General features: G+C 56.2%; 1 protein-coding gene across 1 annotated transcript in view; it reads right to left on the reverse strand.

The window, feature by feature from the left end:
* Positions 1–24,946, reverse strand: part of COL27A1 (collagen type XXVII alpha 1 chain) — a 143,278-nt gene that overhangs the window by 40,804 nt on the left and 77,528 nt on the right. The window contains exons 20-34 of the mRNA XM_060014270.1: positions 24,078–24,131; positions 23,874–23,927; positions 22,221–22,265; positions 20,983–21,036; positions 19,262–19,306; positions 14,771–14,824; positions 12,853–12,906; positions 12,577–12,630; positions 8,998–9,051; positions 3,655–3,708; positions 3,075–3,119; positions 2,946–2,990; positions 2,599–2,652; positions 1,429–1,482; positions 513–566 (exon numbers count right to left, since the gene is read on the reverse strand). Of these exons, the coding sequence (XP_059870253.1) occupies positions 513–566; positions 1,429–1,482; positions 2,599–2,652; positions 2,946–2,990; positions 3,075–3,119; positions 3,655–3,708; positions 8,998–9,051; positions 12,577–12,630; positions 12,853–12,906; positions 14,771–14,824; positions 19,262–19,306; positions 20,983–21,036; positions 22,221–22,265; positions 23,874–23,927; positions 24,078–24,131 (774 nt within the window). The remainder of the gene's footprint in view (positions 1–512; positions 567–1,428; positions 1,483–2,598; positions 2,653–2,945; positions 2,991–3,074; positions 3,120–3,654; positions 3,709–8,997; positions 9,052–12,576; positions 12,631–12,852; positions 12,907–14,770; positions 14,825–19,261; positions 19,307–20,982; positions 21,037–22,220; positions 22,266–23,873; positions 23,928–24,077; positions 24,132–24,946) is intronic.

The following is a 24,946-nucleotide window of genomic DNA, read 5'->3' on the forward strand; positions in this document are numbered from 1 at the left end:
CCCTGCCGCGGCCAGAACCATCCCATTACTACCTGTTTTATATATGGGTTGGTTTCCTGCATTATTCAAGCAAAGGATTCTGGAACTACGTCAAGACTGACAGTCCCAGGCCTCCGGGGCCTGCATAGGGAGCAGGTCCTCTTCCAACAGCAGTGCGGGGAGGGGTCTCTCCCCAGAGCCCAGGGATCCATGGGCTCCTGTTTCCCTGCAGGTAATGAGGGGCACCAGTGCTGAAATGCAGATGGTATCGCAGGAGGCCAGGAGGTATGGCCGTCCCAGCGTGGGGCAGGTGCCAGAGAAAACACTGCCAGACAGGGGGCAGGGATGGGGGCTCCGGGCTGGCTGGGCCATCCGCCGTGGCCATGGCCAGGCCCTGCTCCCCAGCCGGGAGCACAGAGAACCCATTATCCCGGGCACAAGAAAGGCCTGTTTCTCCTCCACGGAGACGATGGGGCCGCCAGCTGGGAGCTGGTTTCAACAAGCCATTTTTCTCTTCTTTCATCCCACCTTACCTTCATTCCAGCTTCCCCAGGAAGGCCTGGTTCTCCCACTGCACCTGGTAGCCCCTGCAAGAAAATGCCATTGGTCCTTCCTAGAGCAAGGGCTGGGCCCTGGTTGTAAGGGAGGAGATAACTGAGGCAGGCCCAGAGACGGCAAGGGACATGCCCGAGGTCACTCAGCGTGAGAGACACAGAGCTGGGAGCAGGCTGCAGCCTTCTGGGAGCTTAGAGTTGGGACAAGTCAGATGGGGGTGACTGGGCTCAGGCTGCTGAGCGCCGGGGCTGCCCAGAGACTGCTGGAGCCCCTCCCTCCCCACGAGTGTGGTTTGCCCAGGAGGAGCCCATTGGCAAGCATGCGGAGGAAAATTTCATGATTCACGTAACAACAGAGGAGGAAGCCAACGGATGCTGCATTCAGGGCCGAGGGATTCCTGCCCTTCTCTCTGCAGCTGGGCCAGGATGACAAGGGCGGGAGGGATCCTGAGTTACCACCATTGGCATGGCTGCAGCCCCTGCATAAACCCTGGGGCTGTTTTCTCCTCTGGGTGAGGCATGGGTGTCTGAGGCCCCTTCCAAGCTCCTCGCTGCATGACCTTAAGGGGACTGCTTCTGCAGTCAAACCTCTGTGTCGGGGTGAAATCCCAGCAGGGTCAGGGCAGGGGGCATTGCTGCTCTCCATGGTGCCGAAAAAGAGGCACCGCCAAGCCCCATGCCGGTCCTGGCACAGCTGCATCCCACCCGCTGCCCCCGGGATCGGGAGCCCAGCCCCTCACCCTACGGCATCATGGCGGATCTGCCCTCTCTGCCAGGGCCTCTCCCCATCAGTCTCTGCAGGACACAGGACAGGGGCCCTGGAGGAGGACGGCCGGGAGGGGCTGATTACCTCCCCAGCAGCACCACAGGACGAACAAGGGTCCTCCGCACTCACCTTGGGTCCCATCTCTCCTGGAGGGCCAATTGGCCCCTGGGGTCCCTGAGGGCCCTGGAAGATAGACACACACACAGACAGTTGGGAGAAGCCAGCCTGGGCCCTCTTTGGGGTCTAAGGCTCAATAATGCAGTCTGGAGAGGCGGGTGAGGGAGAGAACCCGTAGAATCCGGGACTCTGCAGCCCATGCCCTCACCCACCCCTCGCTGAGGGTCCTGGTGCCTGCAGCTCTCCCCGCAGCCCCTGTCCAGTGCACTCGCACCAACCCCTCCGCCTCTTCTCCTAGTCACCTACCTAAGACCCAGGGCGGCCTCCCCTGCTCAGAAGCCTTTGGGCTCCCAAGCTTTGCTCACTCTGTCCCCTCTGCCTGGAATGACCTTTCACCCACTCAGTCTTGGTCAGTCCATTGTTCAAAAGGGCGTCTACCTGAGCTTCCAGACGTGGAGCTATAGCGCGGCCTCCAGTCCTCCCCCTGCCCTACCCAGATTCCTCCTCCTGGGCCCCGAGACTGTGCTCTCCTCTCCACCACTAGAAGCACCCTCCACAGCCTCCTCGCAGGGCTCCCCAACACACGGGATGTCCTCCCAAACCCACCCTTCCCGCGAGATCTTCTGCAGGGCTCTCCTCTGTTTCAAACCTCTCAATAGCTCACTATTGCCGTTGGGACAAACAGCAAACTCTGTCCGCAGCTTCGGGTGACTGGCCCCTGCGACCTCTTCCTGCCTTCCCTGAGGTCCAGCTCTCTCCACTCTGGGCACGCTGGACTCCGCAGTGCCCGCTCAGCGTGTTAGTTTATTCTCATGTTGCCCTCCCTCCTTCGGAGACCTGAAGGACTCCGTTCCCTCTGCTTCTCCCTGTGCCAAGCACTCTACACACATCTTCTTATTTCATCCTCACAACAGGGTGTAAAGGTAGGAACAATTATTCCCATCTTACTGGCATGAAAACTGAGGCTGGAAGGCAAGGGAGCTTAGACTCAACGCAGAGCTCCTGACCTCCCTGGCCAGTGCTCTCTCCCTGACCCGCCCCCGGGGCGGTAGAGCCCCGGCACTGTCCCTCTCCAGCCCCTCTCCTTGTCTGACTGCAGGACCCACACCCCCGGGTGGGTGACCCAGCTGAGACCAGCCTGCCAGGGGCAAAGATGCAAAGAGAGAGGGCAAGGGCACTTACCGGTTCTCCTGGGAGGCCCTTGGTACCTGGGGGGCCGGAGGGACCCGGGATGCCCTGCAGGGACAAACAAAGGTGACCTTAGTCCCTCCATGGCCTTCTCTACCCTGCCTGTCCCCTGGGTCTCAGTCAAGCTGTCGTAGCAAATGAGGGTCCGACCCCACCCTCTGCCCTGTGACAGACGGGAGACTGAGTTCCAGAGGGGAGGAGACATACTGGAGAGTCCTCAGGGCAGGAGTGGGCAGCTAGAACCTTCGGGATTTCCACAGCAGGATGGGAACTTGGCTAAAGTGGTTATTTTCTCCCCGCGAAGTCCCACGGAGAGAACTTCATGAACCGGTGCTACTTACAGGAAAGCCTCGTGTGCCCAGGTGCCCTCGCTCGCCAGCCACGCCCTGGAAGCACATTTGGGTTTGTTAGAAGCATGTATGACAAAGCAGGGAGTGGGGAGAGGGGCTGGCAGCCTCGGCCTGACATACCTGCTGCCCAGGCTGGCCTGGTCTGCCCTGTAGTCCTGCGGGGCCCTGCAGGAAGCAAAGCATGAGGTTGGGAGAGGGTGCTGGGGAGGACCCTTCACGGAGAAGGGACGCCCGCTCCCACAGGAGATCTAAGGAACCCATGGGGTCATGGCAACCACCCCCTCCCCAGTGTGCAGACGGGAAAACTCAGGGGAGGGGCTCGCCATAGTCACCAGGTGCTCTGGGCCGAGAACCAAGGACCCCCGGGTCCTGAAGGGGTCAGAAGCAGTCTCGGCTCTCAGGGGCCCGGGAGGGGCTTGGGGGTCAGAGGCCATGCGTGATTCCTCCTCACTCTGTCTCATTCATGTGCTTTTTCTCTCTCAGTCTGATCGCTCATTCTCCCTTCCCTGCCCCCATGCTGGGGGCTTGCCAGCATCAGGAAGAGTGGCCGGATGAGCTCTCAGGAACGTGCCCTGCAGCCTCTCTGGGATGCCCTGCTGTCCCAAAGGGGTCTGTCACTGAGGAGGCTGTGAGCCGGGGTTCCTGGGTTCCTGACCCAGGACAGGAGGTGAGAAGAAGGGAAAGCCACGGGGGTTGGTACCTTCAGACCCTTGGACCCCTGCTCCCCAGCTGGTCCATCTGGTCCTCGGGGTCCCTGGAATAGGAAAAAGGGACTAGCACAGTGGACAGTAGGGGTCTCCCTCGGGCTGGGAACCAGGAGGGCGGGGCTGCCCAGAGCCCTGCACAAGCGGGGGGCTCCCTCCACCTCGCACTTCCTGTGCACCCCCACCCTCAGGTGGGTCACCCAGTGCAGTGTGCCTGCTGAGATGTCTCTGCGCAGGGCGTAGCGTGGGTGGACTTGGCTAGGGGCCCTGCCATCCTGGAGTGGGGCTGGTGGTGCATTTAACCCCTGTTTAAAGAAACCTTGGGGCTCAGCCAGCCAACCCATTCCACGGATGCAGAAACTGAGGGCAGAGCCAAGAGACATGAGGCCAAGTCCCCACAGCCAGGTCTTCAGACTGCTGTCGCCTGCTCTTCCCAGAGCACACGTGGGGCAGAAGCAGTTTGTGGACCACAGCCCTTAGGGGAAACTGGCAGAGGACGGACGACCTGGGGAGGGTCTACACGTGGCCAGATATGTGGAACAGCCCCCTCTCCAGCCAGATGTGCAGCTAATCTGGCCCAGCTCACATGAGGAGGGGGGAAGGACAGGGCAGCTGTTCCCTGGAGTTCTGGGTTCAGGTCTGACCTCTGAGACAGGATTCTTGGTCTTTTGAGAACTCAGAGGCCCCTGGGGCAGGCAGAATCCCCTCTTCCCCACACTGCACAGATGGGAACACTGAGGCCCTGCAAGGGAAGTGATTTGTCCAAGGTCCCTTAGCACATTAGCAGCTGGTATTCCCTCCAGGGTTCTACCCACTGCCCCCTGTGTCCCCTCCATGGGCCTCCCAGAGAGACACAGATGGGATGGGGTCCCCTGGGGTCCACCATGGAGAACAGTGTGGTGTTTGTTCTGCAGGGGGCCAGAGAGGCCGTGTTGGGGAGACAAAGAGGATCCTGTGAAGGAGGCTGACCCGCCCCAGCCTGGGAGCGAGGGGACCAGGCACACAAGGGGGCCAGGGAAGCGTCTGGGCATAGGGGATATGAGGGATGAGAAAAAGCAACATGGAGAAATCATTTAAATATTGAACAAGGAAATTTTCAATTAATAGTTGAACCAGAAAAAGTGACAATTCTTCTTGTCAGCTGCTTCCGCTCGACGCTGCGGCCTTAAATAGCACCACATTGATGAAATCACCCTGGGCCAGGAGACCACGGGCTGGGAGTCTTTGTGCCCAGTTTCTCAGGCCCTGGCCCAGAATCTATTAGGGGTCCAGCACTAGGCACAGTGCTGCTCAGGAAATGCTGTGTCTCAGGGACAAGTGGCTGCTCCTGGCTGAGCCTCAGTTATCCCATCTCTGAAATGGGGACGAGAAACCACCCCCTCAAGGCAGGAGGAGATAATGCACACGGGCAGCTCAGCACCTGGCATGTAGTAAGTGCTCAGAATATCTGGTTCCTCCAGAGGGGGCTGCAGGCTCCCCAGGGGCAGGGGCGCAGAGCAACGGCCTGGCAAACCTGGATTCATTCCCTTCCTCATAAGAGGCAGCTTATACGAGGCTCAGAATTTTCACGGGTTCAAGATGAGGTTTGATTAGAGGGTGTGGGTGCAAGTCCTGGTTTTGCTACCGACTTGCTGTGTGACCCCAGGAAAGCCCCTTCCTCTATCTGGGCCTCAGTCTCAGATGGACCCTGTCAGACCACGTGTTAGACTTACCGCCCCTGACTCATGGACAGGGGCCTTGTGGAGACAGACACAGGTTAGGATGTAGGGCATCCCAGGTCACGAGAGCCGGGACAGAAGCTGAGCTGATGGTGGGCATCCGGGCCCTCCTGAGAGATGGCTTCTGGCCCCTGACCTCTGTCTCTACCTGAGGCATTAACCTTCCTGGAAAGGGACAGCTCTGGGAGTGGAGCGGAGGCCCAGAGGTGTCAAGGGCTTGGCCTGAATCACATGGCACCCTGTTTCTCCTGGGAATCAAAGCCTCGCTGGGAGGAACGTTATGAGATCTATAATAATAGTAATAACATCGACAACAGCAGCAGTAGCAGTAATAGTGAAAGCTATTTTCCTCATTTAACAAATAAGGAAATAGCCTGTGGTTGCCCTGCTAGTATGTGGAGAAGCCAGAATTTGAATGCAAGTCAGCCAGAGGCCCATTTTTTTTCCACCACTACCTGTCACTATTTATCAGTGTGGGAGTGAGCTCCCTGTCACAGGGGGTATGCAGGTCAGGGCCAGGACATGGTGTTAGAGGAGACAATATCTAAAATCCCTCTTACCTGGGAGACTCTGCTATCCCCTGGACCACCAGAGAGCTCAGGTAGAAGCTGGGGCTGGCTGGGGGGAAACAGGGTTAACCTTTCCTCCCTGGAAGGAGGAGGAGGCAAAGGGGCCCCAGCCACTCTCCCTCCCCAGCTCCGCTGTGCAGGGAGAGGCACGAAGGCAGTGCACAGCCTAACCCTTGCTCTGGGCCACTCTGCAGCTCGTCCTCTGTCCTGTGGGTGCCTCAGTCCTGCCCCCTCCTTCCCCAAATGAACACGGGCCAGCCCACCCTGCTGGAGGCAGGTCTGGGTTTCTGTCAGAGCCACAGATCTGTTCTCTTGTAGCCACTCCTCAGGAAGATGTTTGCAGTCACAGCGGGGCTGCCTCCCAGCCAGGTTGGGCATCTGGCTTGGCTGGGAGGAGCCCCAGGGGACAGAAAATCTGGCCAATCGCAGCTCTTGTGAAAAAGGGATGGAAAGGGAGTGAACGTGTGCCCAGCCCTTGCTACACACTGCTGCCCTTCCAGGTGCTTACCACTCGAGATGCTGTCAAAGGGATTCTATCCCCACAGCCATCCAAAGAGGTCGGTTCTGTTGCCGACCCATCTTATAGAGGAAACCCTGGGGCCTCAGAGAGGGCGAATCGACTGCCCGAGGTCAGGGGAGGAGCTGGGATTCAAGGCCAGGTCTGCCGAGCTCTTAAGTCCCACTCACAGGAGCAGAGTTCAGTGTCAGGCACCTGGATCACAGAATCCTCACGACTCCCTCAAAGTGGGTTTTGGAGGGAGATAGCGGAGTCTCCCGGGTAAGAGGGCTTTTAGACATTGTCTCCTCCAACACCCTGCCCCGGGCTCTAATCTGCACACCCCCTGTGACAGGGAGCTCACTCCCACACTGATAAACAATGACAGGTAGTGGTGGAAAAACTGGGCATTCAGCTGACTTGGGTTCAAAGTCTGGCTCCTTCCAACTTGCTCCTAATGTCATCCACCAAGCCTTACAGAGGTTAAGAAACTGGCCTGAGGTCCCAGAGCTGGTAACTGGGAAGGCTGAGACTTGCTGCTATGCCTGTGTGACCCCATAGCCCCAGCTCTTCGTGGCCCATGGACCCAGACCTTGGTCAACAGCTCTACCAAGAGCTGAGGGTCTGGGGCCCCATCCTGGCCCTGGCCTCGACCCCTTAGTGCTCGTTCTTCCCAGGGCAGGGGGCTGGGGGCAGTGGGCTGGGCAGCAGGGCCCGTCCTGCACATGGGCAGAAAAGCAGGCAGGGCCTTGCAGACCTCCAAGCTCATTTCCCACAGCACACTCGGGGAAACTGAGGCCTGGAGATCAACAAGGCCTTGCTATGGTCCCAGGGCAAGCCAGGAGCTGCACAGGGGGCCTGCCCAGAACTGAGGTCTTTCACAGGCTCAGCGGGTGCCTCTCTAGTCCCCCCAACACCGCCCCGCTCAGTGACCCCATCTGTGAAGTGGCCAAAGGTGGCCTGTCAGGCAGGGGACCCAGGGGGTGGGTCCCACAGGTTTTGCATTCCTGCCAAACCCAGCAGGGGGCGGGGCTCATGTTCCTGAAGCTCCCCTTCCAGCCCCGGAGACTTTGATGTGGTTGGGAGCCTGGGTTTCCTCAAGCAGGAGATACATTCTTCAAGCCACCACCGGGAAGGGAGGTCCGACGGTTGTGAGGGGCTCAGTGAGTTGACGGAGGCCTGAGCCTCTGCATCTGGCAGGCTGTGCGGGGCAGGGCCTGGGCCAGCACAGCTCCGCCTCCAGCCAACCTGGCTTCCCGGGCAGGAGGGAATGTGCAGAGGGTCAGGGTGCAACCCGGCTGCCAAAGGGTCTCGGCTACTCGCAGAGACCAGGACATGGCACTGGGAGGGGTCCTGCCAGGCCAGGGGAATGCCTTTAAGGCTCGCCTCTCCGAGGCAGACTGCTCAGAGCACCTCGTTCAGGGGAAATTTTTAAACTACTTGAAATTCAGCCAAGAAGAGAATAATCATCTCGGATCCCCTGGTATGAGCTTGAATATCAGGCCTGGGCTGCCTGGGCCACTGTGCCACCTTGTTTTCTTCTCACAAGGCTGCCTGGCCTGGCACCTGGACACTCACTGGGGGCAGGAAACCACTCCATCTGCCCTCCCCGCCTTCAGTATGCGAAAGGGTCAGATCCCCTGGGTTCAAATCACAGTTCTGCCACTTTCTAGCTGTGCAACCTGAGGCAGGTGACTTAACCTCTCTGTGCCTTAAGTTTCCTTATCTGTAAGATGGGAATTAAGAATAGCACCTACATTATAGGGTAGTGCTGAAGAGTAGCTGAGTCAATGTACGTGATAGTGCTTGGCACAGAGTAAGTACTAGTGATTACCTCTAGCTACCGTGCTCAGGGCCAGCCCTGCATAAAACCCTCTGCGGCTCCCCACTACCCTGGGAACATAGCCCATAGGCTTAGCTGTGGTGTTTGAGGCCCTGCTTGGCTTGACACCTGCTAATTCTTGGTCTTATCCCTCTCTCCTGCCCCTCTGTTGAACCAGTGGGGAATCCCTAAACATGCCGTTCCTTCTCACCTTAAGGCTTTCCCTCTGCCTGGAACCGGGCATCAGCTCAAGCATCACCCTCTCCTTGAAGCCTTCCCTTGTACCCTGGTCAGGCGAGGTGCCTCCTCCAGGCTCCCAAGCTGCGTGTGGTTCCACCATCGACGTGCTAATGACCCTGTACTGTCTGTTTGACCTACTCGATTGAGCCATGAAGCCGGGCAAGGGTCCTGCCTGTCCTGTTCTTGTGATAGCTACAGAGCCTCCAACAGTGGCCGGCCCAGAGCAGGTGCTAAATTGTAGGTGAATGAATGCATGAGCAAACACATGAATGGTCAAAGCATCGGCACCACAGAGCCCCTCTGTTCCTGCTGGACGGCAAGGCGTGGTGCTCAGCAATGGGCTGGGAAAGATGGGTGGGGGTCCCACACGGAGAGCCAGGTCTGGGAGGAGGCTGTCGCTGTGAAAGTCACAGATCTCAGGGCTGGGCGGAGGGCAAGGACCAAGAGGGGTCTCTCCAGCAGATGTCTGCCCCCGGGGGCTGGGCCACACTTACCCGGCGTCCCTTTGCTCCCCTCATGCCCAGCGGGCCTCGAGATCCTGGAGGACCCTGTGGGGAGGAGAAAGAGTCTGGAGAAGGCCCCTTTTAGGGAGCAGGTACAACACCGAAGGCTAGGCCTGCAGCCTCAAACAGGTGCTGTTCACAAGCGGCCACTCCCGAGCCCAGCAGCTCCAGATGGAAGGACTGGGCCTAGTGGGAAGATCTGTCCCCCAGGAGAAGCAGCGGACGTACTGCCACCTTGAGCAGGAGTCAGCGCCTGGGGATCCGGCAGCAGAGAGAAGGCATCCTGGACGGATAAGCCGCTTCCTTCTTTATCTCAAAATCAACAACCGGCAGCTATGAGGACATTCCTGACCAAAATCTCCAACTCCCACTTCCCCTTTTCTCTCTCCATCAGCAAGGAGAATATGGGGTCCCAAGTTCTGTCCCCCGACCCTGACCTTGAATATTACCTGCAAGCATCCAGAAGGGTCTGCCCAGGGCAGGAAGAGCCAGGGAGGGTAAGAGAGGGCAGAACCAGACCAGAGCCCTGAAGTGGGGTGGGGGGAGCAGGAAGCACGTGTGGAGGCGGGAGGGGGAGAGGTTGGGTGGAGAAGTCGGTGGGGGAGGCAAAGAGAAGGGAGCAGGGCCTGGCCCGGGGAAGACGCCCCCCGCCAGGGTTATCTCAGTTTGGTGAAGGAATGACAAGAAGAGACAGGGAGGGAGGGAAAGAAAAAACAGGGCTGGTTTTGTTCTTTGAATTCCCAGCACCTGGCCCAGGGCGGGCCGATGACAGGAATTAAGGGAAGGACTGAAGAGGACAGAGGATAGGAAAGGAGAGAAAGAAGGTGAAGAGAGGAAGCAGGCCGCCTCGCTGCCTGGTTTCTCTCCCCAGGTTCCAGCCCCCAGCTACACACGTCAAGCTGCGTCTTAGCCGCATGGCTGGCCAAGGACCCCTCCAACAGCTGCAGGAGCCTCCCAGCTCCGCGGGATTCTCAGACTGGGCGTGCTCCTTTTACAAGAAAAGACGGCCTCATCCCCCCCTCCGAATACCAGGGAGAGGCCCAGCTCAGTTTGGGGCCTCAGGAAAAACTCCTCTTTCTGCTCCCATTTCTCTCTTCCCAGGGCCTCAGGGGGCACAGACCTTTCAACTGCTAAAGGGCTGATGTGAGGCGCTGGGTCCCAACCTGACCCCTTGTCAGCAGAGCAAGCAGGGTGTGGACCCGGGCTTGGCCCCCTAAAAAGACAGATCTGACTCCCGGGTGAGGGAGAACATGACGACTGGGTGAGAATGCACCATTTTATAGAGGGATCTCAGACTGCAGAAGGCATGCAATGCGTCACTGGGAAATTTCAGGAGCCAAGTCTCAACTCAGAGGCAGCAGCGTAGAGTGCTTAAAAGAGCACACTGTTCCACCAGAGAACTAGGTTCAAACCCTGACTCTGCCACCTACTAATTCTGTGACCTTTGGCAAGTGACTTAAACTCTTCGGGCCTCAGTTTCATCATCTATAAAATGGGTATAAGAAGAGTCCCTGACTCCTAGAGTTGCTAGGAAGATGAAATGACCTGGAAGGTCCTCAGTAAAGGGTTGCTGTCAGCTCTCTCAAAGGGAGAGGAGGTCAGAAACTGGTGGTCCCAGGACCTGACTGTTCCCCTCCAAATAATGGAGATAATAACCTTGGCTGACCTCAGTGGACTGTAGGAGAACATGGATGTTAAAGTGATTGGAAAAGTGGAAAATGCCAATCAGACGTGAACGGTATCATCAGAAACGTCACTTTCATAGTAACAGTCTTACTAATAATAGTGGTAATTATCATATCTAACAAATAGTAATAGTAATTATTATCGTTACCATTCATTAAGCACTTAGTATATGCAGGTAGTTTGCTAAGCATTACATCATGCACGGTATCATTCATTTCTCACAACAATCTCATGATGAAGGGGGTATTATGCTGACTCAGATGGGGAAACTGAGGCTCAGAGATGCTATAAATGTTGCCAACCATCACACAGCTAGTAAAGGGAGAGCCAGAATTTGACTCACATGTGTCTGATTCTGAAGCTTTCTGGACCTCCATGCTATCCTGCTTCCCCAGTGGCACTGGGGGCAGCTGGCTGTCCGAAAGGAGCCCCAAGAGATCCAAGGGCCCAGCCCCACAGTGCAACAGAGGAGGGTCAATGGCAACCTTGGGATCTGAAAACGGCAGCTCACTGTTTGATTTCACTAAGTCGGAGCCAAACCATTGAACAGATGGAAGCACTGAGGAAATGGAATGGGGAGGAGGTTGGACATGGGAGGAAGAAAGCCTAGAGGGAGGCTCAGGGAGGCTGAGGTCCGGGGGCACAGCTAGAATTGGATGATAGACCCCTAGCATCCTTGTTCTCTGGCTTCGGCCCTACCCTGAGCACCTAGCACTGTCTGGCACATAGTAAAGGTGCTCAGTAAAAGTCTGTTAGTGAGTGAGAGGACTAGACAGTGAGAATCTTAAGAGCAGGATCTATTTTGTATCATTTTTGCAACTCCAGGACTGAGCATGGGCACAGCACGCGGCAGGTGCACAGAAAAGTTTGGGAACTGAGTTGGCCTTGCTTCCCTAAGTGGCTCAGAGAACTGGTGTGGACGCACTTCCCTTGGATTCAAACCATCGAAGGTTCCCGTTTCTTCCTTCCTCAGACCCCAGGGAGCCCCTCAGTCTAGCCTGTGAAGGCACCTGAACTCATCACCCTCCAGGCTTGCCCCGGGATCCTGCCTGTTCCGGTCCCCCTCCCACCATACCCTTTCCACCTGCCTGAAGCCCACCCCCCCATCCCCTCGCCCCAGAGTGGGCTCCCAGCCTTGAGCCTCAGACTTGGCCCAAGTGAGTGCCCTGCCCCAATTCCCTCCGTCCTCCACCAGCAGAGGTGGAGGGACCAGAAGCTCCATGTGCTCAGGGTGAGAGCCACCCAGCCCCCAACCCTACCTCACCCTCGGGGGAGTAGGAGGGACCCCTGAATCTGGGTGCTCCTGGCCACACCCCCCCCAGCCCCCCGCCTCTCCCACCTCCCCGCCTTGGGATCCTCAGGGATATCCCTGGTGCCTGTCATCATGAGAAGCCCCGGAGCCCCGTATCCTTGGCCCTTCAGTTCCCACTTTCTTCCCTGCTTTCTCCATAGCAGCTGTCACGTATTTACTGGCTTCTCTCTCCGCCACACCAGAATACGAGCTCCTAAAGGGCAGGGACAGCGTTCTGCCTTGCTGACGGCAGCTCCTGGAGTGGCACATGGGACACAGTATTTCCTGAGTGCATGAACGAAGCAACAGAGGTGCCGATGACCATGACACTCCCTTGCAATGACCATCCCTGTGTAATGAACATTAGCCGCCTGGTTTCGTTTCGCCCGTGCAGTCACACTATCATGACCATGATTATTTCATCTATTTTTCATATGAGCAAAATTTAGGTGCAGAGTTCAATGATCTGCCCTGACAATACAGCCAGGGAGTTGGGGAGCTGGGATTCCCGGTCTGTCTGACTTTGAGACCTGGACTCCTCACCATGACTCGACAGTGGGTTTGAGCTCAGGGAACATGAGGGCTTTGCTTACCATAGGTCCAGGCTCTCCGGGGGTCCCAACACCACCTGGAGTTCCAGGATGACCCTACCAAGAAAGAGATGAAAAAGAAGGAATCAGCTCTGGAAGGTGCCTCTTCCTTCTGCAGTACTGCCTCGGCCGCGGCTCAGCCCCAGCCCAGGGCCTCCTGGAATGTAAAGGAGCCGGTCGTCGTGAACGCCTTGGGTACGCGGACGCAGGCAGAGGAGAGCAGAGCTGTCACCGCGGCTGTGACAGGAGAGGGCAAGGGGATGCAGACTTGCTCCTTACCATCGACCCCTTGGGTCCGGGCGCGCCTGGGGGTCCCATCATGCCCCGGTCACCCTGTGATGGAGACAGCAATTCAGGGAGGTCACGGCAGTGGGGTGGCTCTATGGGGGGAGGGTGCAGAGGGCACTCCAGAGACTAGGTAGGTGCAGGGACTTGTCCAAGGTCTATAGCCACATCACCCAGGGTGGTGACGGGGGAGGGGGGAGTCCTGAGATTTCAGTCAGCAGAAGCCAAGAACCCCAGCAAGTCCTAGGAGGCCTCAGCACCCACTGTGGTGTGCCACACACACGGGGGGCTTCCCCTGGGCAGGGCTGGTCCAGATCAAGGATGTGCTGAACACGTCATCCCCTTTGATCCTGGCCCACGTTCTGTGGTCCTCATTAGGCCTGGCATCCCCTGGGCTGGGCTTGCTAAGGCAGGGATGGCAATATAGGGCATTTCTTTTATTCTCCCCACCCCCTGCTCCAACCCAGATGAGATGCTGGAGCATCAGAGAGGCAACTTAGTCTCTCTTGACCAATCCAGACAGATCGGGCAGGGATGGCAGGTGTAGCAGACAGAGCTATGGCCGGAAGGCAGCGGCTCTGGGTTTGGATCCTGCCTCTATTTGTGTGAAGCCCTCTTTCTTGTGTCCGCACAGCCAGCAAACATTTCTTGAGCATCTACTATGTGCCTGGCATGATATGCTAGACCCTGAAGACACGATGGTGGGTAGAAACAGACAGACCTTGCTCACACGGAGTGAGACAGAGTGTTATGAGGAGACTGACACAAATCACCAAAACAGATGCAAACTGGGGTGAGTGAAGGGAGGGAGGGGGTCTTGGTGCTCAGGTGTTTCACTAGGGGATTTGACCCCCCGAGTGCAGGGGTGTGGTGGGGAAGGCTTCCCTCAGAATGCTGAAGGATAACTGAGAGTCATCTAGGCAAAGATAGGGGGATGGGAAGGGTGTACCTGGCCAGGGGAACGGCATGGGTAATGGTTTGCAGGTGAGGAGGGACATGGAACATTCGAGCAACAAAAGAAGGCCAGAGACGGCTTTGATACTGCACTGAAGTTATCAAAGATGTTACCATGGAGGCAACAGGGTGGAGGTTACACAGGGCCTTTCTGTGCTATTTTTTGCAACTTCCTGTGAATATAATTACTTCAGAAAGATGTTAAATTTAAACAAATAAGAGGAAGAAGAGGAGAAAGAGAAGGAGGAGGAGAAGGTGACCAGAAGGTCTGGGACACAGGGAATGGTAAGAGGGAGGCACGGGATCAGCCTGGGAAGCTAGGTGGGGCCAGATTAGGACCTCAGTCTTTCCATCTATCCAATGGGAATAATATCAACTCCCGTAGGTCGCCTTCCTGGGGAATCAGATAAACCTTCCCCTCAAGGGCCCATGGGAAATGGGAAGCCACAAGCTATGGGCTGGGAGCCAACGTGGGGCAAAGTGTGGCCACGGAAACTGAATGTGGTTCAAATCCCAGCTCTGCCACTTCCTATCTGGGTCACCTTGAGCAAGTCACCTCCCCTATTGGAGCCTTGGTTATCTGGTCTGTAAAACAAAGCTGCTGGCATTAACAAGGCCAACTAAAGAACTGGGCTCCTTTTTTGAAAGATGACTCTGCCTCCTTCTGTTGCCAGCCCCACGCAGTGCCAGCGCGCAGCTGTGAGCGGCCCAGACCACGTAGATGGCTGTCACACAGACATCTAACTGTGTTTGAGGATGCTGGCAGGAGGACATGGCGGAAGCCCCAGGGGATGCTGGGACACGGAACAATGGCTCTTTGAGGGTCTGGAAGGCCAGGGAAGCGAGGAGAGGCCAGGGAGGGAGGTCTGACACCCCCAGGGCAACCGGCCCCTTCACCTTTTAAAAATTTCAAAACACAAGCTCTATTTGCTTAGATATGCCCACCAACACGACTTACCTTTTCTCCCATGATTCCTGGCTCCCCGACCAGACCAATGAATCCCAGAAGTCCCTATAAGAAATGTGTATAAAAGCAAGAGAAAGAAGGAAGCAACGTGAATTCAGAGATGTGCTGAGTTTCAAAGGCCACTCGCCCACATCTCTCTTCCACCGGAGCTGTCTCCCCGTGTCTCCTGCCCCGTGCCGGGTAACCCAGCCGGCGTGGGGCTGCCACCGAGGAGAGAGTTGCCTCTCTCTGGGCACTGTCCTGACTTCCTTCGCTCTACCAGATGGTTCTGATTTTGGAGCCAAGCGGTGGGGCTGCTGCCAGCATCCCTGGGAGAGCCACACATTCTTCCCGCGCCAGAAGCTGGGAGGCAGCCACCTTTGGGGAGGGGGTGGGATAGGGGAGTAGCGGGGCGGGGCAGGGGAAGGTCCTTCAGCGGTGCTGGGAAGAGGCCTGCCTATGAGAAATCTGTCCCCATCTTTCGGGGCTCTGGGGCTGTTTCAAAGAGAGAAACAAACCTGTTGGCGGGGATAGAAGAAACACCCTAACAGCCCTTGCCAAAAAGACTTGATTGAAATCTGGGAAGTGAAGGCCTTTTTACTGTCTTGTGAAAGGCTTCCTCTCCTTTCTGAAAGAGCGCACACACACACACACACACACACACACACACACACACGCACACACACTGTGGTTCCTGTTGCTCTGTTTAACTCCACTGGGTGATAACTGGCCTCTGTGTTCCAGGATTCTCCTAGGTGGCTGCAGGCCTCGCTGCGCCAGGAGCAGGTGACTGGCTCATCCTCAGTGAGGGCGAAGGGCTTAGTTAGAGGAGTAACCCCGGAAGGCAGGCGATTCCCAGCCCAGACCCCACTCTCTTCTCTGCTAAGGAGAATTCCAGCAGATGGGGGTCTAGTGTGGTTCAGGGCTGCAAAAGTGGCTTTGGAAGAGCCCAGGTTTGTAGCCAAGGGTTTCTGGGAGAATTCGGGAAGACTGAGGGACGAGTGGCTTTGCCCCATAAAACGTGCTCCCTGTCCCCAAACTGTATCCAGAAAGAAATGAGACCTTGAACCTGATCAGAAACAAGCCCGAAGTTGTACACTCAGGCAGTGAAGCTGGCCCACCCAGGCAACCAGAGTGAAGAAAAAGCATCCGGTTCCAAAGGGTCGGCTCTGCGGGGCTCAGAGACAGTTTTAAAGTGGCAGCTCAGACCGGGACTGTGTGTGTCTCGTAGCTGCAGCCTAGGATTCAACTCTGGTCTGTGTGGCTCCAAAGCCCATGCACCTGTCAGTCACTCCAACACGTGTGGCCATGAGCAGGGCACAGATCTGCCTGGCACTCCGACACTATCACCATACACGGGGGCCTAGTTCCCTGAGTTCACAGACCCTTCGGGGTTGAAGTATGAGGTGAGAGGGGTGAGGTTCAAGGTATGAGATCATGGCTAATAGGTCACAGAAAATAACCGAGTATCCCTCCCATCCTATTCTAATTTATTTTAAAAGGGCACGGGGTTAAGACAGAGGCCTGCGCTCCCAACAAGGGAGCAGTCAGACATTTAGAGGATGCCGAGTAAAGGGAATAAAAGCTGCTCTGTTAAGAGGCCCCTGCCCAGCTGGCCCAGAGAAACAGAAATTTCATAGCTACTTTAAATTTATGAGTTGTTGGGTCCTGGAAGGCAGGCAGGTCATAAACTTCAATGAAGAAACCAAATGGGATCCTCATGAATAAGGGCCATACAGCCCATTCCCCGCCCCCATCCCAGGACACCCTGTCCCCACTGGGGCACTGTCCCGGAACATCCTGGCACCCTGTCCCGCGGGTGGAGCTGAGGCTGGTCCAGGGAAGCTCGCCCCCAAGGCCCAGGGCTTCCACCTGGCAGGGCTGGTGCAGAACCAGCTCTGACAGCTGTGGGCACAGTTGGCTCCTCTCAGCTGGCAAGAGGGCATGCGGGGGGGAGGCAACATCGTCACCTACAGTGGGCATGGCACAGACAGGATCTGAGTCCCCGGTGTGTGGTGGGGGAGGCTGGCCCGGTCCTTATGCAGTCTACAGATAAAGGCCTGTTGTCGACTATGGGGGTTTTCTCCCTCCCTCCCTGCTCTCATATGACTCTCTGCTGGGTGCCGGGGATGCAATTGGGAACAAGACAGTCGTGGGTCCTCTGCTGGACTAGACGTCTCAGGGTTAGGTGTCGAGAGGGCTGGTTTCCCCCTGGACAGAGCTTCTTAAAGGCAACGCTCATGCCTTGTAATTATCTTTGTGCACCCAGCACCTGGGACAGGGCCCAGCAGGCTGGCTGTACTCTAACTAGCTGTTGGAAAACCGCAAGAGCTCAGGTCAAGGGTTTTCTAGACTCTTCGGGGCAGGTCATGGGAATCCAGCAGGCCTGAGTGTCAACTTGGGCTCTGACGGTTATGTTACCGCCTGGGAGATCTCGGGCAAGTTATTTAACTTCTCAGGGCCTTGGTTTCCTCATCTGCAAAACGGGGCCAATACTACCGACTGTCATGGGGTTGCTGGAGGAACTGCTGGGGATGGTAAGGAAAGTGTTTGGCACAGAGCCTGGCACCTAACAGGTACCTGATAAATGCAGCAGACACTGTGGTTATAAGGAGGTCCTTATACTCTTTCCTGGGGATCCTCTGATTCTGCCATGAACAGGAAATGCCTGCTCCTTCCCACCTCGGGAGGGGGCCGAGGGAACAGCAGGCATGGTACCCCGCGTGCCTAATGGCAGCCACTGGGCTCCTGCCTCATGGCTCAGACAGGTCTCTCTTTCCTGCTCAGCCAGCCGGGCAGCTAGCTGAGGGCTCTACTGAACGAGTGAGCCCGGGGCTGCCCGGGCCAGGTTGCCACTCCTCCTGCCCCAGCTTTGCCACCACCTTACTTGGTCATCTAAGTCAAGCCCATTCTCCTCCATGAATCCCAGCCTGCCAACGTGGACCAGGATCCAGGGGTTCTTCACCTAGGGTCCCCGTAAGGCTCCACGGATGGATTTCAGGAGGCAGGGGGCGGAGGTGGTCCATAAACTTGAATGGGAAAAACTACAACTTTTATTTTCACCAACCTAGTTGAAATTTAGCAAATATGAGTGTAGGCAACACACCCACAGCACCTGTAATGGTCACAGATATTTACGTGTCACGTTACCGTCACTGCTGCAGAGAGTTCAAAATGTATCGGCAAGGCTTGTCACCACTTCAAAATTGAGGTCATGACTGGACCCCGCCGTTAGATCTCGTTATTTAATGCAAGAACAAAGAAACAGATCTTTGCGGAGATCACATTTTAACGTACTGTCACATTTGTATTTCAATATAATTGATTTCCTTTGTAGTCCTTTGTTTTGCATTTTATGCATTTAAAAGTTCTCTATTCTGAGAAGGAGTCCATGGCCTTCACCAGCCTGCCAAAGGGGTCCAAGGCACAAAAAAGGTTAGGACCCCAGGATAGAGTGATTTCTAAGGACTCTTCGTGTCCTGCCATCTTAGGATTCCGAGTATCTATTTCCCGAGGGCCCTACCATGAGCATAACTATGAAATTAAATTTGCTGAACGTATTGCCTGTTTTTTTCCAATGAGGAAATACATCCAGGCCACGGCCGCCCTTCCAATCTCCCAGGCTTCCCACAGAATACACTCGAATAACACTGGAAAGGTTTCAAAAATCCAGTCCTCCCCCTGCTTTAGTTCCTTTCTTCCCCCCAACAGATGTTGCAGGCCTGGTGAGGAAGCTCATCGTGCGTGTGACTCTCACGCCATTGATGGTGTTTCTCGGTGGAGACAAATTCTTCTGGGTCCCCAGCCTCATTGCTCCTTCCAGCCTGAGGCAGCTCCTCACAGGGTTCAGAAGGTGGGGTCCTCCTTTAAAGGAGTGGAGGAGACTGCTACCTTCCAATCCGGCCTACAAGCCCAGAGGTGATGCTTTCAGGAGGCACGGGGCTGCAGAGGGGGGACGGAGGCCGGCCATCCACCCAGCAGCCTCCAGCACCGAGGGCCCTGGACCTCCTTCTCAATGACCACTTGTCACCTCCTCTGCTCTTCAGACCCTGACCCGACTTCCCAACTATCCAGACCCACTGGTTTGAATTTCATCTTCTTTATAATTTAGGGATGCCTGGACCAAGAGTCCCTGGCAAGTGGCTCTGCTTCTCTGGTCTTCAAGCTTCCCCGTTAAATTGAGCACGAACAGCGACCGTGGAGGGCTTTTCCACTTTTCACGTTCCGGGAGCAAAGTCACGTAATGTCTTTGGGCGAATGCCCCCAGAGCATCTGCAGAATCAGGGCGTGGGGCGTGACCGCTGTGACTGAGATTCATGGCTTTCTCATTCAGTGACCTCACCTCCCTCAGAGCCAGAGTCTGTCCGTGTCAATGAAAGGGGAAGATGAGCGAACCTACCTCTCCAGCTGGGATGGGGAATGAACGAGGTGCGTGTGTGTGCTTCCCACAGTGTAAGCGCTCAGTAAAGGGAGCCGATATGCTCCAAGACAGTGGCGACTCACCTGCTCACCCACGGGCCCCGGCCGTCCAGGATTGCCTGGTTCTCCCTGCAGAGACACAGAGGAGGGTCACTTGGCATGGGTGACAGGAGTCTAGGCCTCCTGGGGGACACCCCAGTTGAGTGGCCTTAGTCCCCACCGGTGGGGATGGACCAGGAAACTCAACTCCAGAGTCCGGCCTTGGAGACTCCAAACAAGTGGCAGGGTCAAGGGATACTGGGACAGAACCTCTGGCCCCAGGGATGACCCCAGTCACCATTCCCTCAGAGTGGCCCTGGGCAGATTACTTGGCACGAGATCTGTATCTCATTTGGGCCCTTCATCAACCCATTTTGTGGAGATAGAAACTGAAGCTCAGAGAGGTGAAGTGACCTTCTGGAGGTCACACAGTGAGCTGGAAGCAGGGCTAGAATTGGAACTTTGGTCTGACTGATGGAAATCCCCATTCCTACTGCACCAGGCTGCCCCACCGCAGGACGCGCAGGGAACTGGGGAGTCAGGGCGCCTGAGTACTGGACCTAACCCACCAGAGCTCTGCCACCAGCTCACAAGTGACTCTGGTGGGTCTCGTCTCTGCTCTGGGCTCGGCGTCCCCAGCTACAAATAAGGAAAATCAGACTCTTGTCTCCGAGGCTATTTCCAGCTCTCATACCAGGTGGCCATTCGCAGCCTCATCCGTCTGCTGGGACGGCTCCTGCTTCTTCTGCAGCCGTAGCCACACTGGTGAGCAGACCCACGGGATAAATCTACCCAGGCTATGTCACTGCTCCCACTACAGAAAGACAGCGGGTGTCTGAGGGAGAAAGGCCGAGACCTCAGAGGGCAGGACGTGAGCTTGGACCAGCCAGGAGTTTGGTTTACAAATGCATGTGGTACATTGTGATCCCGGCTCGAGCCTCAGCCTCCACCCCAACTCCTCCCCGAGACCTCACACTTGGGACCCGCAGAGGGGCCAGACAGACACAGACACGGGAGCCATTTCCCCTGAGGGGAGGGGACATGGACAGCCTGGGTCCCCCAGCTCTGCCCTCACCCTCTGTGCGCTTGGCCCAGCTGTAAACTTGGCCCAGTGATCCCTGCCCAGGACGGCTGGGGAAATCCAGCCTCTTCAGAGGGAGTGCCTGGAAGGGCATTAAGCTGCCCCTGTGTTGAGGGTCACACTCTCCTACTGGGGCCAGTTCTTTTTTGATAACTTTAAAAGAACTGTTAATAAATGAAATGCATGCTTATGGTACGTGATGGGGAAAATACAGAAGCCCAGAGAAGAAAATGGAGATCTCCTGTAATCCCGCCACCCAGAGATAACCCCCGTCCACATTCCAGCCTTTGCTCTGAGCCTTCGGGAACAAGTGTAACCAGCCCCCGCCACAGGCTCATAATGCACTCTTCCGCTATGTGACCTGCTTCCTACACCCCCGCCGTCGCCCCCCGCAATGCACAGGCATTTTCCCGTCTTGTAAAATCTTCCAGCGCGCCATCTTTGGTGGCTACCTTGTACCCCATTGCTTGAACGCTGCCCCACTGGGAGACACTGAGGTTGTGTCCATTGTTTCCTCTCCGTTAGCCATACATACTTTGTGATAAACGGGGACCATTTCCTCCCTTTTTCACAACAGGCCAGGCATTCAGGGGTCATCCTGGGGCCTCACAGGTTGGCTCCCCCTCTCTCCTCTCTTCCCCAGGCGTTCTCTCCTCCCTGCCCAGTCACTTCTAGGTCCCCTCACCTTCAAGCCATCCGGGCCAGGTCTTCCAGGAAACCCCTTTCTGCCGGGTTGACCCTGCAACAGGGAGAGGTGAGTGAGAGAAGCCAGGAGGGGGCAGGGATGCAGAGCCCCTATGTCTCTAGGCTGCCAACTGTCCTTGGGGAGGCAGGGAGGGTCTACAGCTGTGTGACCTTGGGAAGTCCCCCTTCCCCCGCTGGTCCTGTTTGCTAATGGGGATGATGAAACCTGATTTCAAGGAGTGAGGAAAAGGAAGGGACTGGAACAGAAGATAAAGGACACAGGGGGAATGGAAAGTTCACACCAGTGGTCCTCAAGGTGCGGTCCGGGGCCTCTGGGGGTCCCTGAGACCCTTTCCCTGGAGATTTCACTGGAGGTCAAAACTATTTTCATAAGAATATTAAGCTGTCATTTGCCCGTGTCACTCATTTTCATGAATGTAAGTGGAGTTTTCCAGAGGCTACACGACACGTGGTATCAACCACAGATGGAACGCAGAGGCAGACTGGAGAATCCAGCTGACTCCTATTAAGCCAGACGTGAAAGAGATTTGCAAAATATGTAAAACAATGCCACTCTTTTCATTAGATGATTTTGCTTTGGAAAATACAGCTATTTTTTTAAAAAAACGATGATTTTTGTTAACATGAAACGGGTTTGTTATTAGTTTTGAATGAATTGATCCAAAGTTTCTCAGTTTTAAGTACTCATATCGATGTAACCTACACAAAGAAAAGCATTTTGGGTCCTCAATCATTTTTAAGAATGTAAAGAGGTCCTGAGACCAAAAAAATCCACAACCTGCCAATTCATGCAATCGCGACTGAAGGTGCGGCAGGACATACACCTTCTTTCTGGAAGCCCACTTGGAGCAGAGGATAGAATGCAGAGTCAGTTTCCAGGCAGGGCTTCCTCGCTTCCTGGCTATGAGATACTGGGCTAAGCCCTTCGCTCTTTGAGCCTTGAGGGCCTTGAATGAAACTAAGAAAGGCACTGTCTCTCTCACAGGAGAATCAAATGAACGGAAATGGATGCGCAAAGCACCAGCACACAGTAGGTGCGCAAGAACAGTTTCCTGCCCCTTGTCTCTCTCCTCTGGGGTCTGTCCTAGCTCCATCCCTGGGGGGGGCCAAGGCCCTCACTGACAACTTCTCTCCAGTGCACCACCCAGATGTTGCCCACCTGCACACAGCTGGCTCAGCACTGACAAATCCCACCTCCCCCGAGCCAGCAACACTCACCTCCAAGCCAGGGGCCCCCGGTGGCCCCATGGGTCCCTCATCTCCCTAGAGTCGGGAGACACGAGAGAGGAACAAAAAGGAGAAAGTTAACCCAGCGGTTGCCTTGGAGAACTTGACCTGTTAGGAGGGGAAGGGGTGGGCACAGGAGAGCTCTCCTGGACCTAGAAATGGTGCACCTGGGCCCCTGCCTAGCCCCACCCAGGGCAGAGGCCTAGAGGCCAGGCCACATGGGGGCTTCTGTGTGAATGGGGCTCCAGCTGCCCCGTGAATGTGGTTCGCTCGGGCTGGTGGTCGTGCTGGGCAGGAGAGCCAAACCCTACCATATGCCGTGGGAGTAGAGCCCAGACGGCAGCTCAAAGATACGGGCTCTATTCTGAGCTCTGCCATTTACTCGGTGAAAGAACTTACCCTCACTGTGCCTCAGTTTCCCCACCTGTAAAAGGGTGCAGGGCAGAGAGGATCATACTAAACTCTGATGAGTAACCTAAGTTGAGTTCCTGGAGGAGAGCCACGATGTCTCATTCTTTTTTGAAGCCATGCCCCCGACATCACTCAGGATGAGTGTGCCCAGGGTCTAGTGGGTGTGTGGTGCATGAAGGCTGGGAGGCGGGCACAAGAGAGGGAAGAGATGGAGGACCGAATGAATGTATGAGTGGACAGGTGAATCAATGAAGACATGAGCAAGTGGCAGGCATATGAGTGGTAACGTGGTAACGTGAGTGTAGACAGAAGCACGGGGCTGGTGCCGTCTTTCCCTCCTACCCTCCTTCCAGCTTCCCGCCTGTGGAGATGCCTCAGGCCTTCCCACAGGCTCAGGCAGCCTCCAGACTGGCCCGTATGGCATGCCAGACCCAGAACCAGCCTGAGAAGGCACCCATGTCAGCCAGATGCCTGCCTGTGGTCGTGGTGAGTCTGGGCCTCCTGCACCCTCACCCAGGGCTGCGTGTCATGGGGGACCTGAGGCCTGAGGCCTGAGGCCAAGGTGTGCAGTGGAGGGCCTCGTGCACGGGAAAAACCTGGGACCAGCCCCTGAGGCATCCAACAGCCCTTCACCTGATGCTCCAACAGGCCCAGAGAACTTGTCAATCCCCTTCATCATGAATGAGTCAATCAGCACATCTTCACTCTGCCACTTACTAGCTGCACGAGTCTTGTCATTCTCTGGGGAGGCCGGAGGCGGCCCCCAGGAGCCCAGAAGTTACAGGGTCTATGCCATGGGCTTTGGGTTCAGCAGACCCGGGTTGGAATCCTAATGCTGCCTGCCACTAACCATGGAACCCGACGTAGTGTCTTTATTCCCCTGAGATTCAGGACCTCACGTGAGCTGACGATTCCTTCCCTCCCATATCAATACCCCAATAAACTGCTGCTGTGAGCAGAAGCAGTGGCGGTGGCTCCCAGAGAGAAAACCCCAGGGCAATGGGGTTGCCGTGGTGGGAGTGACCCGCCAGTCAGGCCGGGGCAGAGAAGGACCCTGGAAAGGTCACGGGGCAGGGCTGTAAAGGGTGAGCTGGAGGGCAAGCCTGAGGCGGCCCTGGGCCCTGTGTCTCCTGACTGAGGGGCCCTGGCCCTCATCTAAGGCCTCCAGGACCCAGGAGAGAGCAGGCTGGGAGCTGGGAGGGATGGGCAGGGGGCAGGGCCAGACGGTCTCACCTCTGGCCCCAGCTGCCCACGGGGTCCCGGCAGGCCTCGAGCTCCAGGCTTACCCTGGTGAGAAGGGAACAAAAAGGGGTCTCAGAGGCAGCACCTCCATCTCCATCACAGGCTGGCAAGACTCCTGCTGGCTTGCAAGCAGGCCCACGGTTTCCAAAGAGCTGTCATCCTCGTCAGCCGGAGCTCCCCTGGGCAGGGACTCACCTTCATGCCTTCCTGGCCGTTGTCCCCAGGGGGGCCAATGTCTCCGGGAAATCCCTGAACGGAAGCAGAGGGTAGAAGTCACCCAGGGGGACTATGAAGGGAAATGCCAAGGCCACAGGTCTTACAGGGGGACCGACCTGGATTTCCATCTCATCCTGCAGGGGATGTGACGCTGGGCCGTCAGTTATCACAGTTCTAAAACAAAGAATCAGTCCCTACACTTCAGAGAGGTGCTGAGAAAATTAAGGAAGACAAGGCAGGAAGGTCTCAGCACGGGAACAAGCACATACACGTTCGTCCAATCCAGACTTTCCCAAGTCCTAAGCCCGGGGCAGCCAGGGCCCCAGAGCCAGCCGTCCTCTGCTCTGAGAAATGCCATCCTTTACTGCAGCGATCCTCTGTGTTCTGGGTTTGTTGTGACTTTGAAAGGCTCGAAAAGGACGGATCTAGTAAACCTCAGCTCATGTCGGAAGCTGAAATTCCCACTGAGATTTACTAGGTGGATGACTAGTACATCCATTTACAATGGAAGCTTCTTCCTGACACGGAGCAGAATCTCCTCCCTTCCCCAACAGAAAAGGCCTGCCCTTCTCTGTCCCTTCTAGTCAGGGGCCCAGGGCCCCTCAGTCTGGCTTCCTCCAACTGCCCAGCTTCCAATGTTGCTGATCCCTAGGACACCCATGCTTCTCTGGGTGTGAACTGACCAGCACAGGCCAGTATAAGAACATCCCCTTCCTTGTTCTGGTTGTAATACCTCTGTTAATTCAGCCTAGAACCCCATTTGCTTTCAGGGCAGACCCACTACTCCCTTTGGTTTCTGCCAGCCAGAAACCAAAGCCTTCTTATATGAATCCCTGAGATCAGAACGC

The sequence above is a fragment of the Delphinus delphis genome, chromosome 6 (assembly GCF_949987515.2).
Source record: "Delphinus delphis chromosome 6, mDelDel1.2, whole genome shotgun sequence".
Classification (NCBI taxonomy): Eukaryota; Metazoa; Chordata; class Mammalia; order Artiodactyla; family Delphinidae; genus Delphinus; species Delphinus delphis.